General features: G+C 39.1%; 1 protein-coding gene across 1 annotated transcript in view; it reads right to left on the bottom strand.

Moving 5' to 3' along the window:
• Positions 1 to 1,068: 1,068 nt before the first annotated feature.
• BCLAF3 (BCLAF1 and THRAP3 family member 3) overlaps positions 1,069 to 14,818 on the bottom strand; it is a 33,992-nt gene continuing 20,242 nt past the window's right edge. Inside the window, exons 10-12 of the mRNA XM_066545413.1 lie at positions 12,254 to 12,349; positions 7,730 to 7,885; positions 1,069 to 6,035 (exon numbers count right to left, since the gene is read on the bottom strand). Coding sequence (XP_066401510.1) covers positions 6,006 to 6,035; positions 7,730 to 7,885; positions 12,254 to 12,349 — 282 coding nt within the window. The 3' untranslated portion in view covers positions 1,069 to 6,005. The remainder of the gene's footprint in view (positions 6,036 to 7,729; positions 7,886 to 12,253; positions 12,350 to 14,818) is intronic.

Below are 14,818 nucleotides of genomic sequence, written 5' to 3' on the forward strand. Positions count from 1 at the left end.
TCGGGCTCCCAGGCACGGGCAGGGCAGCGAGCGCCGCGGCTGCCGCTGCTGCTGCCGGGCGAGCGGCGGCTCCGGCTCCGCGCTGCGGGAAGTGTCGCGAGACTGCGCCAGAGCCGCTGCGCCGCCTCGGGCCGGCGGGAGAGGAGGGCGGGGAGGGCGCAGGAAGCGGAGCCGCGCCGCGGTCCCGGCGGGGGCAGGGGCGGCGGGGAGCGGAGCCCCGGCGGGGAGCGGGGTGGCTCCCGCCCTCCCGGGGCAGGAGGCCCTGGGCACAGGGAGGGGACGGGGCGCGTCCTCGATGGGCGCTGAGGGAAGACCCAGAGCGCTCCCGGGCGGCGGGACAGGCTCCGAACCGCGCACCCTGGCCCCGCACCTGCCCCGTCCGCGCACGGCCCCGGCAGCCGTGCCCGGCCCGGCCCTGCCCCGGGGCGCTGCGACTGACTGGGAAAGGCACCGGCAGCGCCGCAAGCGCCCCTCGTCTCTGCCCGGCCCACCTTCCCCGCACACACGGCTCCAGGTTTGGGTTTAGGAGCAGGGAAGGAAGAAAGGAAGACAAAAAGGGAAGATGAAGAGCGCCTTTGGGGTAGTGTTGATGCTTCACTAAAAAGAGCAGCGTCGCACAGGAGCACGGATTGTTCGAACCGCAGGAAGATGCGAAACCCCTGCTACAGTAACAGTGCGCACACATCAGCAACATGTTTGGACAGAAAGGCATGGAAGGAGGGTGGGGAGGCTTCTGCACAGGCACGCCTTCCCACAGGTAAAGACCCTCGGGAAAAAACCTACAATAGCAGCAGAGGAGAAGCGCAGATTTAAAAAAAAAATAAAAGCTGGTATTAAAGTATAGGTAACATTTTACAGCATGAGCACCTTGACTATTAATGAAACAGCAGCAAAACCAGCCTGTTCTTACCTCAGGTAGTTAATTTGTGCATGAAAACAGAAAACTGCCACTTTCCACTCCCTGCACAAGAGATTTTGAAAAAAGCTTTTTCTTTTTTTTTACCCTGAAAATTACACCAAACATTAATAACTACTGAATCAAATAACTGAATTATTTATAAGTAAAAATTTCGTGAAAACATTTATTGTCTGTAGAAACAAAATTTACATTTATTTTATATAAACTATGTTAAACATACATATAAACATACCTACATCTTTCTATATATCCTTATGAACGAGGCTTTTAGATATGGAGTAACATTGTCAAAAGCACCGTCATGGACTCAAAGACTACAGACTTAAAATGCATTTGCATTTAACTCCAGCTTCAGTAGTTTAAAAATGTCATTTCTTATCCACACTTACAAATAATTAAAGGCTTCTCTAACAGTGTGTTTCCATGTGCACATACACGTACACACACACATTAGACAGTCCTTGAGAAACTACAGTATAAATAACATCAACGATCTATTCCTTAGAAGTGGACATTAGTTCCCCTCATTCAAATGGGAGTAAAAAATTCCTGCTATTCTTAAAACAAAACAATGAGGCTTTTTTTATTCCTTGAAGAACACACTTGAACAACAACTCTTTCCACTGCCTCCTCCCTCAATACTAAAGATGTGAGAAGCCAGTCACAAAATGAAAGCCATCTACTACATTATTTACAGAAAATGAAATATTAAAAAGTCAACATGAGATTCAGACTGCTTAGACAAAATTCAGAGCAATGAACAGTGAACAAAAGAAAACTGCATTAAAAGTGGCAGGCTATTAAACCATGTGTCTAAATACCTACTCAAAATCCCCCAACAAAAACCACCAGGCATGGAAGGAAGGGGCAGGTATTATGACAAGAGTTTTCTCTGATCTTGAAACTGAAAAATAATGTTCACAAAGCTCAAAACAGAACACACTTAAATGTTCATGGCTATCCTTAAGGTCTGTTAGGCAATCAAGTGTCACAAGGAGGCTTTCAACAATCTTGAAATGGCTTTTATTCTTTCCTTCCTTCGAAAGGAGGCTGAAGAACATCTTATCTTCAAATTCTGTGGCAATGGAATGAAGTCTGTCAAGGGCCAGAGTTACGTGCAGAAACATCTTTTTTTCAGATTCATTAGGATGCAAGTCTGAAGTCTTTTAGAGGGCTCTCCCACAAAGAACCTTGTAGATTGCGGTTCAGATGCTTAAAGAAAGGCAAGAGGTGGATTTCAACACAGTATGGGAAACACCTTCCTTTAGGAAAGCAAGGAAATTAAAGAAATCCCTCTATTTACAGTCTTCTAAGGTGAATACTGAGAAATCAGTCTCTCTTTGTTATGATCTTTTATCACCTTCTTCAAGAGACTCTCATTATCCATTTCACAGACATGGCAGAAAATTTACTTTCTGATGCATAACAAGCAAGTGTTGAGAACTCTGCCTCTAATGCCACAAAAGTGTAATCCTGGGGTTTGGTTCTGTTTGTAAAGCAACTAAGCTCATTTAAATAAAACTCAGCATTTCAGCCTGGGGCCCTAGGGAAGATGGGAGCAGGTAAACATTACACAGCAGGTGATGGATCAGCTGGACTTACTCCTATCCTCTGCTAATAGTTACCTGAGTTGAGACAGCTATGTTCAAGTCTCAAGACCATCTATATCCATCAGGTAAAATTATTTCAAACATGCAATTATTAGTTAAGGCAGGCTTACAGAAACCTTGCAAATATGTTGCTTCTTACTGGCCCAGAATTTTGTGAACCTTGTGAACTCAATAATTACAAATTTAAAATAAGTATTCTAATCAATTTATGCAAAAATTAAATGGATCAGCAATATAAATGCAGACATCGTAGCAACTGAGTATTTCAGACACTTAAAAGGAAGACTCTAGTCATATTAAACCCATTACGTTTTGGATAGCAATTAAAAATAAAATTTCACATGTGAACTGAAAATGACAGCATTTAACAGCCATTTCAAGCTAAACAAAACAAAGGCAATTCACATTTGTATTTTCAAAGTGTAAAACAGAAAGCTAGAAAGCTCTTAAGACAATCACATTTTTAACTTGCCCTTCCAATGCAGTGACAGACTTTACTAATGAAAGAGTCACTGTTTTCCTACAGAGGCTTACACACCTATTTAAAGTAAACAGTTGTTTTAACAAGAACTGTTATCAGTCCATGCTCTCACTAGAAAGATTGCAACGAACTTAAGTCTTTGTACATGTGTTTTCTACAATGCAGTCAAAATATTGAAAGGCACCAGGTTATTCAAGTAAATTGACCTTTCTTCTACTTAAGCCTTTTCCTTGTGCCTTCACAACCCAAACAGTAACTTCAATACATTGCCCTCAATCAAACACTGTATTCCAGTACAACAGAATTTTCTGTGCTAAAACAATAAACAAGCTGAACTGGGTATGAGTATATACACACAAGTCTCTGTAATTCACAAAGATATATCTACATAGCAATGTCTCACATCATATCATAGACTAGATGCTTCTAGCACCTAAGCCATGAATTTTTATAAAAGTCATTATTCCTGTGTGCATTTTTTAGAATATAAGAGGTTCTATCATGACAGAATCCAAAACTATTTAAGTAAAATTATCAGTAAAAATGTGATTTGAGCAAATGGGATCATACAAAAGATAAACCAACTGAAACAGTGACTACATTTCATGACATTCATCTTAGGATCATGGGGTGGGGGGGACCAAAGTCAGCAAACAAGCCAAAAAACCCACAAACTTCTTTGCAATATGTTGCTCCCAGTTGCAGAAATAAACACAAAGCTAAACTGTAATGTACAAAACAAATTAACCATGCATAGATAAAATAAAGCACAAAATCAGGAGTCAGTCATATGTTGAAACCTGGTTAAAGCAGCATTAACTGACTGAAGTCTGACTACTCCAGCATTACTTCCAAACAGTGTTAGCAAAACTACCATGTCAGAAGTTTCTTCATGTATCCACTTTTCCCACTTTACTCAACAAAGAGTTCTCTTCCAGAATTTAATAAGAACACTGCAGGAAGCTTACAGACACAGTAGTATCTTGTTGAATAAGACAACACAGCCTCAGTAGTTTGTCCTGTATCATAAATGGTTTCATTTCTCACATCTTTTACAGTGCACATTCAGAGCAGTGTGAAGGACTTGTTGGCTTCAGGGTAAACCTGCCCCTCTCAGCAGGGCAGGTGCTGCACTCCCCTGCCAGCAGCCTGATCAGAACTGCAGCTACTCTACATTTGCTTTGGGTTGACTCATTTAACCTGTTGTTTCAGTTCCTTATTTTTATCTCCCAGTATATCTACACAGGATGACTCTGCCAGATTATTCACTGACAGCATTAAGTAAAAAAACCACTTTCTTATCTGCAGAAGGTTGCCTGCCTCTATTTGTCCAGGGAGTTCCTTTCCTTCCCATTCCCATTTTGTCCATGCATTTTAAAGTTACTGAAAAAACTAGTTAAATTATTAATGATTGTTATTTAAACTGAAAACCTGTGTTTTAGAAACAAACCATATGTTATCATTGAATGACTGTGGCATCAATGAATGTTGCACTCTTCCTGCCTTATTCCCTATGAACGCTAAGCAGAACACCCATGAAACTGAAGAGCTCAAGTCACAATAATTTCAGCTGTTCTGAACCATAATTACATTTTCAAACAGTCTCTCTACTGAAGGCATTGTGGAAAAAAACATTACAAAAAAGCATGCAGAAATCACATCCTGGCTTTCCACCCAAAAATCCAAATTTCCTTTCCTGTGAACACACCTCTAACCCAGAACTGGAATTCTGGTCTACCAGCCACAACAGAGACCAGCCTTCATTCTAGATGGAAATACATCTGCTTGCAAGTATTGAAGATATCGTGAATTAACTTTTTTCTTGAAAAAGAACATCTCTTAAGACTACGTGCTATGCATCTTTAATTTACTGTCAATAAGAAGCCTGAACAGATCTGCAATACATACACACAACCCTACCATAGATAATGAATTAAGGCAAGGGCTATAAACAGGAAATAAACACAATACTGTTTATAGCTGCTTATGAAACAGGTCTGGCTATTTGAGTTTTGCACACAGCCTAACAATACTGCAGTATGGTAAACTTCAGAGAATCATTCAGAACAAAATCACCAACTGTCTGCATTTAAAGCAGTTTCAATTATGAACTATTTCTTTGTTAGAAGACATGCTTTCAAAAACTTACATTTTTTGGTTTTCTTGTAATTTAATACTTCAGGCGCCAATTTTAGAATTCACAAAATCATCAAATCATTTATGATGAAAAAGATTAGAGAACATGTGGCTTGGTCAAGAATCTCATACACTGAAATATGAGACAGAATAATTTTGAATACAGACCAACCAATCTTCTAACAAACCCAAGCATGCTTTCAGTGCAGTTATAAGCTACTGCTACAGTACTTTACATAACTGCCTGTTACCATTAATTTTAACCAAATGCTGAAAGTTGTCCCAACATTCTAACAATTTATAAATGTATATACACATCAGAAATCCAAGTGTATTATTAATCCAAAGTAATACAAAATACTGTTTTATGGAAATGACTGAACAGAGGTGTAAAATCTATTGCACAACCTAAAAGGTCATTAATTGGAAAATCCTGAGCTAATGTGCTATTACCAAACAATTCAGGCACTTTTTTTTTCTTTTTTATTATTACATTAGCAATAAACTTTCAACATAGAAACCTCTAGGTATAACAACTCAAGTTCCATCTGTAACATCATGCTTGGAGAAAAAGTATTCAATAAATAAAACTCCCTTCAATGACTTCCTTACTTGAGACTCGTATGCACACAGAACTAAAGGTACATAATATGATGTTTCAATTGAATACTGTACTTTAAAAGCAATTATTAAAACTGTAAAAAAGTTCTGCAGCATTCAAAATAAAGTTATTTTTTTAATCTGAAAGTTACAGCATTAGTTCCTTTATCCTTTTTTAAGTGTTGAGAAAGTTGTCAAAAACTGAACAGATGCTCCTTTTGCTGTGTTATCTGTTTCAACTTCAGGATCTCAGCTCAGTTCAGGATTCTGTTGCAATATTTAGATTTCCCTACACAGAGAAAAAAAAGAAAATCATTACTGTCAGTTGTAATAGCAGAAAAACCCTCCCAAACTTCCTAAGTTCTGTATGTAAAATGCAAGGTTCTTTCAATTACGGACTCAAAAAGCACAACTATAGCTCACCTTAAAAAATACATATGCATCATTATTACTTCAAATGAAATAAAGATGTTCAGACCTGTTTAACAGATCTTAACAAGTTTTATCATTACAATAGGCAAAATGCTACAATTTCAGGAACAGTTTTGCTTTTTCAGAATTAGCCAACCAGCAAACAGTAAGCTGTTAAGAAAATGGTTTTCATACTTATTCTTCAAGTTTTATTTTACTTTAACTCACACACTCAAATTCACCAGGTGTAAGAAGTCCCATAAAATTCAGAAGTCACTGATGAGTCTCTGATTCAGTATCTAGCAGCCAGCATGTTTTAAGTATGCTTTATAGGTTCCAGACAAGAATCTTAACAGCCAATTATAGAAGAACACTGGAAATTGCTCACAACAACAAAATTGTAACATTGCTATACCCATTTTACAAGGTCATAATTGGGGGGGGGGGGGGGGGGGGTATCTTTCTCCTATTTTCCACGAATTCCAATTCAATTTAGCCTTCAAAGATAATACTTCTCAGAGCCCATGTAAATAGAAGATATATTTGCCCAGATACTTCAGTAACAAGTGATCTCTTTACCTTGTTTCAAGTGCTTGGTTTTCTTTCTGATAGTTGGGTGGTTTTCGTTTGTTTGGTTTGGTTTGTTTCTTACAAGTGTGTTTCCTTAAGGGGTTTTGGGGGCTTTTTCTTCTGCCCACTGGCCTGTAAACTTAGGGAATTTTGCAAACAGCCATAAGAACCTGTGCTTTAAGGTGCTTCTGTGCTCCAAGAGCTAAACTCTAATCCAACTACAAATGCTTATTTATTCAAGTGTGTTTACTTGTAGCTGGATGGACACAGAATTACAAAACAAAAACTCAGAGCACAGAGCTGCAAGGGGCTGTGTAGCTCATTTAATCCAATTCCCCAATGTCACAAGTAACTTCATACTACTTTGATCAATTCTAATAAAGGATTTAGTATGTTTTAACTACTGATCCTCACAAAAGCTGCAACATTTTATACGGCCCAAAAGTTCTTCTGCAGTTCAAGATTATTGTTGGCCCATACACTCTGCAAATCAAAGTTTAAGCTTATCAAACCACTTTACACAAGACATTATATTGTACAGGAAATTTTGTTCAGAGCAGCACCCCAGTGAATGCTTTAAAGCACATAATTACGGTAACATAACAAAAAGGAGAAGCACACATGTATTAAAAATTATTAATATCCTTCTCTTAGATTAAACAGGACAGAATATTTTGTTTCACAAAGGCACAATTTCTGGTCCTGTCAGTAGGAAGAGAAATCAGCTGAGCTTGAGGAAAAAATACTGAAACAGAAGGAACCACAGAATCTCAGAGGGCACCTCTGATTTGCAGTTACACAAAGCAAGTTTCAGCAAGTTTCCATAGAATAAACAGAGAGGAAACAAGAGTGTACAGTCAAGTTTGCCAGTGAAGTACAAAGAGCCAATATCCCAGGAAATCCCATCCAAGTCATCCCATGGAGATTTAAAAATTGAAATGGATCTTATGAATATGCATATTTTACAAACGGCTCAGTAAAAAATAAATTAATCCAACTTACCTTTTCTTTCCTCAAAAATCCATCTCTGAATTTATTAGTGGCAAATCCCCTTACACCAACAGAACGTAACCGCTGGTACTTAGCCTGAATATATAAACCCTTCTGCACTAAGCCTGATTTATAATGGGGTTGCAAACGGCCATCTGCAAAGTTGCTCTGTAAGGGTGGGGGAAAGGAAGAAAAAAGTGTGCAAAATGAGGGCACCAAAACTCAAAAAGTTCATATTTACAGCTATACACATGTAAAACCTCCGGTACTCAATGACAGAAGCATGCATTTGCAAGTGCACACCCTTTTCCTTTATGTCCATGTATTATTTCTTAGACCACAGGGCTCAAAGAACTGTTTTATTGCACTTGCTGTTTAGAACATCTGAAATTATCTTCCTTGTAGAAAAAAAATAAATGCATTGTACAACATTTTAACATTTTTTCAACCATTAATGAGGCACAGTCCATCAACAAAAAACTTTCAGACAACACCTCACTGCCACTACCAAATTGAGTGATGCCAAGCCTGCAGCAGGCACACATTGAGCCTACAGTGTCACACTAACACAAGTCAGTACACATGTTTTTCCTAGAGCTTTAATGTCTGACAGTCTGAACACACAGGCATTTTCTATGCCTTTGATACCTCCACGCTGGAAAACTGCAAACTAACCTAGTGTGGGACTAGGAGCAGAGGCCACAGAGGTATCAGAAGACTTAAAGGTGAAAGGCATTATAAAAACACAGAAAGGATATAGCAAGATCAACACTGATCACAGCAGCTAAAGTTTGAAAAATATTTTCATTCCTAGGCATTCAGACCTCCAATAAAATAGGCAGTAAATATCTTTAGAGTAATAAAAATGTTATTTATCATAATTTTCCATAGTTTTCCAACACTGCCATTTTAAGTTTTTCAACAGCCACTCCAAATTTAAACAATGAGTTTTCATCTACAACCAGAGAAAACCTTCAGGCCATATAAATTCTTCTTATCTTTTACAAACACCTTTGAAGAGCAGGAGAAAACAAAATATGTCACAGAAACAGCCCTTCTTGAGCATGACAAAATTCCTTTGGTGAAATGTCTCCTTTTGACAGAGTAAGGATCACTTCAAGAAAAATCACATGCTCTGAGATTGCAATAACTTTAGAACCACTTTTTCCACTGTGTTTTCCACTGTGTGGCTGGTGAACAATAAAAAAAGAACTGCACAGAACAGAGGTTTCTTTATGCAAATGTAGAGGTTCTGTTACTTCACAAATCATTTCACCCACCTACTTTGCAGGAGACCAGTGATAATCTGGCCCCATCATTCATTCCCCCAGGGTTACTCTGATGGAGGACACTTGCAAGAGCCCATTCAATGCCAATCACTTTCCTGGAGAGTATCAGAGTTGCAGGCACAAAGAACTTCCTTGCACTAGGTTGTATTACATGGCTATGTGCCTATCACAGGGAAAACTGAAGGGCACTTTTAATGCTGGAATAATGCCCTGAACAAAGCACTTCAAGTTCCCATTTCCCCATTCCTGCTATGGTTCCCTTGACTTCAGTGACTAGAAAGGAGGCCTTGGTGGTCTGCCACTGCAATTGTATGACAATAAACAAAGGACTAGAACAAGCAAGGGATGGGGAAAAGGTGAAAGGTATTGAAAATTGCCTTGATAAACAGCTCAGACATTTAAACTTAAGCATCTACATGTTCTGTAAGTGGGGAGAGAAGGACACAGCAGTAATATTACTGTAGAGGAGCATCAGTTACAGACAAAGCTAACAGATTATATATATTTGGCAAATAGGCACCTCAGTCACACACAGCTTATAGCAAAACAAGATAATCTAAAGTATGTGGAAAACATCAAAACTTTTGGTCTAGAAATAAGAAAAGAGTCTGCTGAAGTGACAATCCAGGTTTACATTAGGACTATTATAAATAATGCTAATGACAATCCCTAGGAGCCTGAAGCTCTAAAATAAGGGTATATGAGTAAATATATAGGGCTGCACTGTGTGGCAGGGATGGAGTTAATTTTCTTCACAGCAGCATGCATGGTGCTGAGTTTTGGATTTGTGACTAAAACTGCACTGGTAACACACCAGTGCTTTGGAAATTGCCCAGCAGTACCTGCACAGCAGCAACAATTTTTCCTCCTTCCTTACCCTGCTGCTCAGCAAGGACACCAGGGTGGGCAAGAAGCAGGGAGGGGACACAGCCAGGACAGGTGGCCCAAGCTGAGCACAGGGATGTCATACACCATATGATCTCCTGTGGAACAGAAACTGGGGGAAGGGGGTTTTGGAGGAAGTAGCCATTGCCTGGGGACCAGCTGGGCATCAGTCACTTTGTGACAGATGGTGAGTGACGGCCTTTGCATCACTTTTTTCTTCACTACTTAAAACTGTCTTCATCTCAACTCATGACTTCTCTCACTTTTGCTCTCCACATTTTCCATCCCATCCTGCTGGGAGTGGAAGGGAGCTGAGGGGAGGGTGGCAGCAGCTGTGTGGGGCTGTGCTGCTGGCAGGGGTGAACCCACCACAGCCAATAACACACAGAACTATTCTTAAGCAGTGAATGCAGTTTAGTTTTAAAGATCACTTTACATTTACTTGCTTAAAGGCTGACTTAGTGATTCATGATAAAGGGTCATTACAAAAAAGACCTTTTAAATTTTGTAAGACTTCTCCAGATCCTTTATAAAGTATTTTAGAACAGCAGTTTTTTCTTTTCCCAAAAATACAGTGCAGACCATATGGTTTTTTTTAAATACTCTGAGTAGACATCACTTTTTGCTTACTAAATTTAAATGCCCCTATTTTATATATCAAGAAAAAACTGTGTGGGGCTTGATTTTTTTTTTTGGGAGGTGGGGAGAGGGAAAGGCAGAGAATGGAATTCTGTATGGGTTTTTTGGTGAGGTTTTTGTTTCTCTGTATGCTGCTGCTCTTTTAAATAATTAGCCAAGAAAGTCCTAAGTGTAGAAGATAGTCAAGTCACCTCTATTTCATCAACAGCACAGCAAGAAAACTGTTGTGCAAAAGGAATTTAAACATAAAAATTTAAAGAAATTAAGTCAAATCAACACCACTGTTTCCATGGCAATGATAAAAGTGCTATACACATAAGCAAACTGCAATACAAGTGCATATGCCATTTTCCCTATAAATATTAAAGTATCCTGGGACAGATCACTAGATATTCATATCTACGTGAGGTGACAACTTAAATGGACACTTTCCTGCTTGTACAATCAGCAGAGCTGCAGAGTGATCTAAATGAAAGGAGCACCAACCACCAACACTGCCTCAGGGATCCAGCAGTCAGTGCAAGATTCCTCCATCACCTGGAGGCTGACAATACAGAGGGGATACAAAATAACAGGCTATGATCTTCTAAGGTGCTGAAATAGTTGTGTCAGGCTTTGAACACTTTGAACTTTTTAACTTAGAAAAAGACTTTCTCCAGCAGAATAAAGACAGCAGTTTATGCTGGTGTTAGCTCAGCTATCTGACTAAGATTGGCTGGCAAAGCACACCTAAACTGGAGAAAGTCTTTTTATCCAACAGCTCTTATATCCAACAGCTCTTATGTTTGGGGTGGAGTGGGAGGAAAGAAGGGGGAAAAACCCCCACAAACCACATTTATACTTCCCCACCTTTCAAAATTTCATCCAAAAATGACAGCTACTCAGCCACTGAAATTTTACTTCACTAACTACAAAACAGAAAAGGTGACTATCTATTCTGTGTATTACTTTACTCGTAAGAACGCATGTTAAAAATGTAGGGGGAATTTCAAGTCGAAACTTAGTGTAAAGCTGTTTTAGATTTGACTTATACTTTTCTCACATCAACAATTCTAACTGGACTCATGCAGAGCATGCCGCTGTCAGCAGAAAAGGAAATGTTTTGTTTTTCTGCTGAACCCAGGATACATTTTACAATTAAAAGGCATTAGTTGGCCACTGCTCTACCTGAGAAAGAAGCACAGTTGCCCATCTCTTTACCCTCTTGAGGTACCAAGAATAAAATCTCACTTTCAATTTTTTTTTAATGCATAGCTAGCAGTATGCAGGGTATTCACATGACATTATTTACCCAGAAATCCCTACATGAATGGGTTAATGAAATAACAGTAATACAGTTTTGAAAGTAACACAACTCACATCTTCCAGTCTTTGGAAAAAGCTCAGGCTTCTGTCACGTGAAGGAAAAAAGCTCAGCAGCTTGGGTTTTGGATAGATGAGTTTTCTACTTATTGTGCAATTCCTGCATTTCTTATTCCTGACTCTGCAGTAACATACTTATTTCAACTGCCTGCATACAACACTGGACAGCCCTGCTCAATCCACTGCCAGCCCTCTCACCTACTAAAAGCTAAGCCTCCCATTATTCCAACAGAAACAATTAGGCTTTGATGATACTATTTTTCATGGCACTTAATACCTTCATAAATGCCTCCTGTTACGAAACTCAACAGGTTCAACCACCATTTTATATAACAAACATTTTATAAAAACTGATCTGTACCTTAAAGTGCCTTCGGATGGGTCCTGCATTTTCAAGGTGTCCTCTAATACGTCTGTGGGGGTAAGTGTCACTTGATTTTGAAGCATAGTAAGAATTCTAGTAGGAAAACAGTTATAGCTTCATGTTAATAAATTATTCAAGAAAAAACATAAATTGTTCAGGTTATACTAACAAATAATGCAACACATTCAGTCTTGTACTGTTTGACACAATGACACTCTTTGAAGGAACAGGAGTAACAGGAGCATTGAGCTGAAGGGACAGCAGAGTCCCGAGCAGAATCTAAAGATGATACAGACCATCCTCCTGGAATGCCTTCCTCTTGGAGAGATCTAAGCAGATGACAACACAATTAAGGCTCTCCATCCCTCCCTCCCTCCCTCCCAGAACAAATGCACATATCAAGTAGAGCAGTCATGGCTTGCATCAGGAACAAGGGTGACAGGATTGGTTCTCTGGAGCTCCTGGTTAGCACATGGCCATCACTCCTTAGTGTGTAGCCCACACACACCTCCACAGCAAACAAACAATGCGTAGCACATTGAGGTCCTTAGAAAATGCTACTTTTAACTCCTTAGTTCAAGGGAGCATTTGAGAATTGCTTGCCTGCCACACAAGCACAATTTCAAAAGCAAGTTACACAGACAGCTAGTATTGAAATTGTTGTGTCAACACACTGAACAGCTGGAATCCAACAGCTGTGGTTGCCTAAAACAGAGCACTCCCTCATTGACCTACCTGCACACTTTGGCTCTTTTACAACTTTCCCTATGACAGCTACTTCTAGAAGATGTCATTCTCATCCATCATTGCATATGATCACCAATATTTACAGAGGCATTGGCACATACTTGCATATATTGAAGTCCTCTATGCAGACAGAGCAAACATGCTAATGAACTCTAAGCAATTAAATTTGTTTGTTTATGGTCCGTTCTTGAATAATCCCAGAAGCATTCCAATGCTGTTGAACTCTCTTAATAGAGGAAATTTCATCAGCTTGAAATACATTTTTAAAAGAACCTAAGAAGAGAACTCCCCTGAAATATTTCATAAATACTAATCTTTAATAATAAATGCAAATGCATGCTTTGCTGTTCCCAGAATTTCTATCCTCTACAACTACCAAACCCTTCTGGCAAAACTGCTAATACTGGTGTGGGGAGAGAGGGGGCTATAAATATAATGGAATGATGTTAGAATCCAAGATAACTTTTAACTAGGATTTAAGTTATCTTTCTTTTTTCTTTTTTAGACTATGTTATTGCCTGCAAGTCAACTATTCAGCTTCTTACAATGCCTTGACAAGAAAGGATTCAGAGAACAAAAAGAGAAGAAGAAAGATTTTATGAAGTGAGATCAAAATGGTTTTTGCAAGAAAAAGATAAGAACTTTCCAGTTCCCTTATTCTAAGAAAATAAAGACACTCCACAAAATCAAATTAACTTTCTACATACAACACAATTAAATCAGGAAGCTCCTAGCTGAAGTACACTCCTCCTTTAAGCTGGGAATCCAGCAAGGTGGAAAAAAAATTAGAAGAATTTCCTATTATAGTTCAAAATAAACCTCTAGGAATTAAAATAAAGCTTGCCTTAATTAACTCTGGATACAGCCCTCCCCATCCCCACCTTCCTTAAGACTAAAGTACATTCACAGAAATATTAACATTAGAACTACTTGATGCAAAGGTACAGCAAACCACTTTTTAGGAAGTTCTTAAACCAGAGGCCTAAAAAAAATAAAAAAGAAAAAAAGGAGGAGGGGAAATACACATGTATACTTGTTCTGATTTTCTGCTTCACTCTTCAGCCAGCCTCCTTTTGTCAGTAGGGTAAAAGGCTAAATGGACAAATCTTACAATCAAGCTTAGATACACAATTGTACCTTTCAGGCCTAAGTTTTTCTCAAGTTTAAGCTCAATCCCCCATTATTGAATATTAACATCACAAATATTATATTTTGATTACTTAACTAAAGTTTTTTACTCTTCTACTTGTCTGCAAACCAGCTTCTGAAAGGCTGACCATTAAGAGCCATTGTGTCTTTAGGTTGTCTTGCATTTTTAATACCTGAGCTTTCACAGTTACTGTTGTTCCAAAGGAATTACTCTCTACTGCAGTGCAGGACTTCCTAAAAATTGCACGTTTGCAGTTCACTATTAAATATGAAAATGCAATCTTCCTGAATCTTCACCACATTCAGAAATAATTCAGTGTCTTTTTCAAACCAACCTCCTTTTTATTTGCAATTACAGTATTACTGTGGTGGGTTGACCTTGGCTGGATACCAGGTACCCACCAAGCAGCTCCATCATTCCCCTCAGCAGGGCTGGGAGGGAGAAAATAAAATTTTAAAAACCACATGGGTCAAGAAAAAGGCAGTTTAATAAAGCAAAAGCAAAGACTGCACATAGATGCAAAGGAAAATGTAAGATTTCTTCTCTACTTCCCACCAGCAGGCAATGTGCAGCCACTTTCCAGGAAGGCAGGTTTCTGTGCACAGTGGTTGCTCCAGAAAATAAATGTCACAATAACCAATTACCTCCCACACTCTCCTTCCTTT

Source organism: Molothrus aeneus, chromosome 2 (assembly GCF_037042795.1).
Source record: "Molothrus aeneus isolate 106 chromosome 2, BPBGC_Maene_1.0, whole genome shotgun sequence".
Taxonomy (NCBI): Eukaryota; Metazoa; Chordata; class Aves; order Passeriformes; family Icteridae; genus Molothrus; species Molothrus aeneus.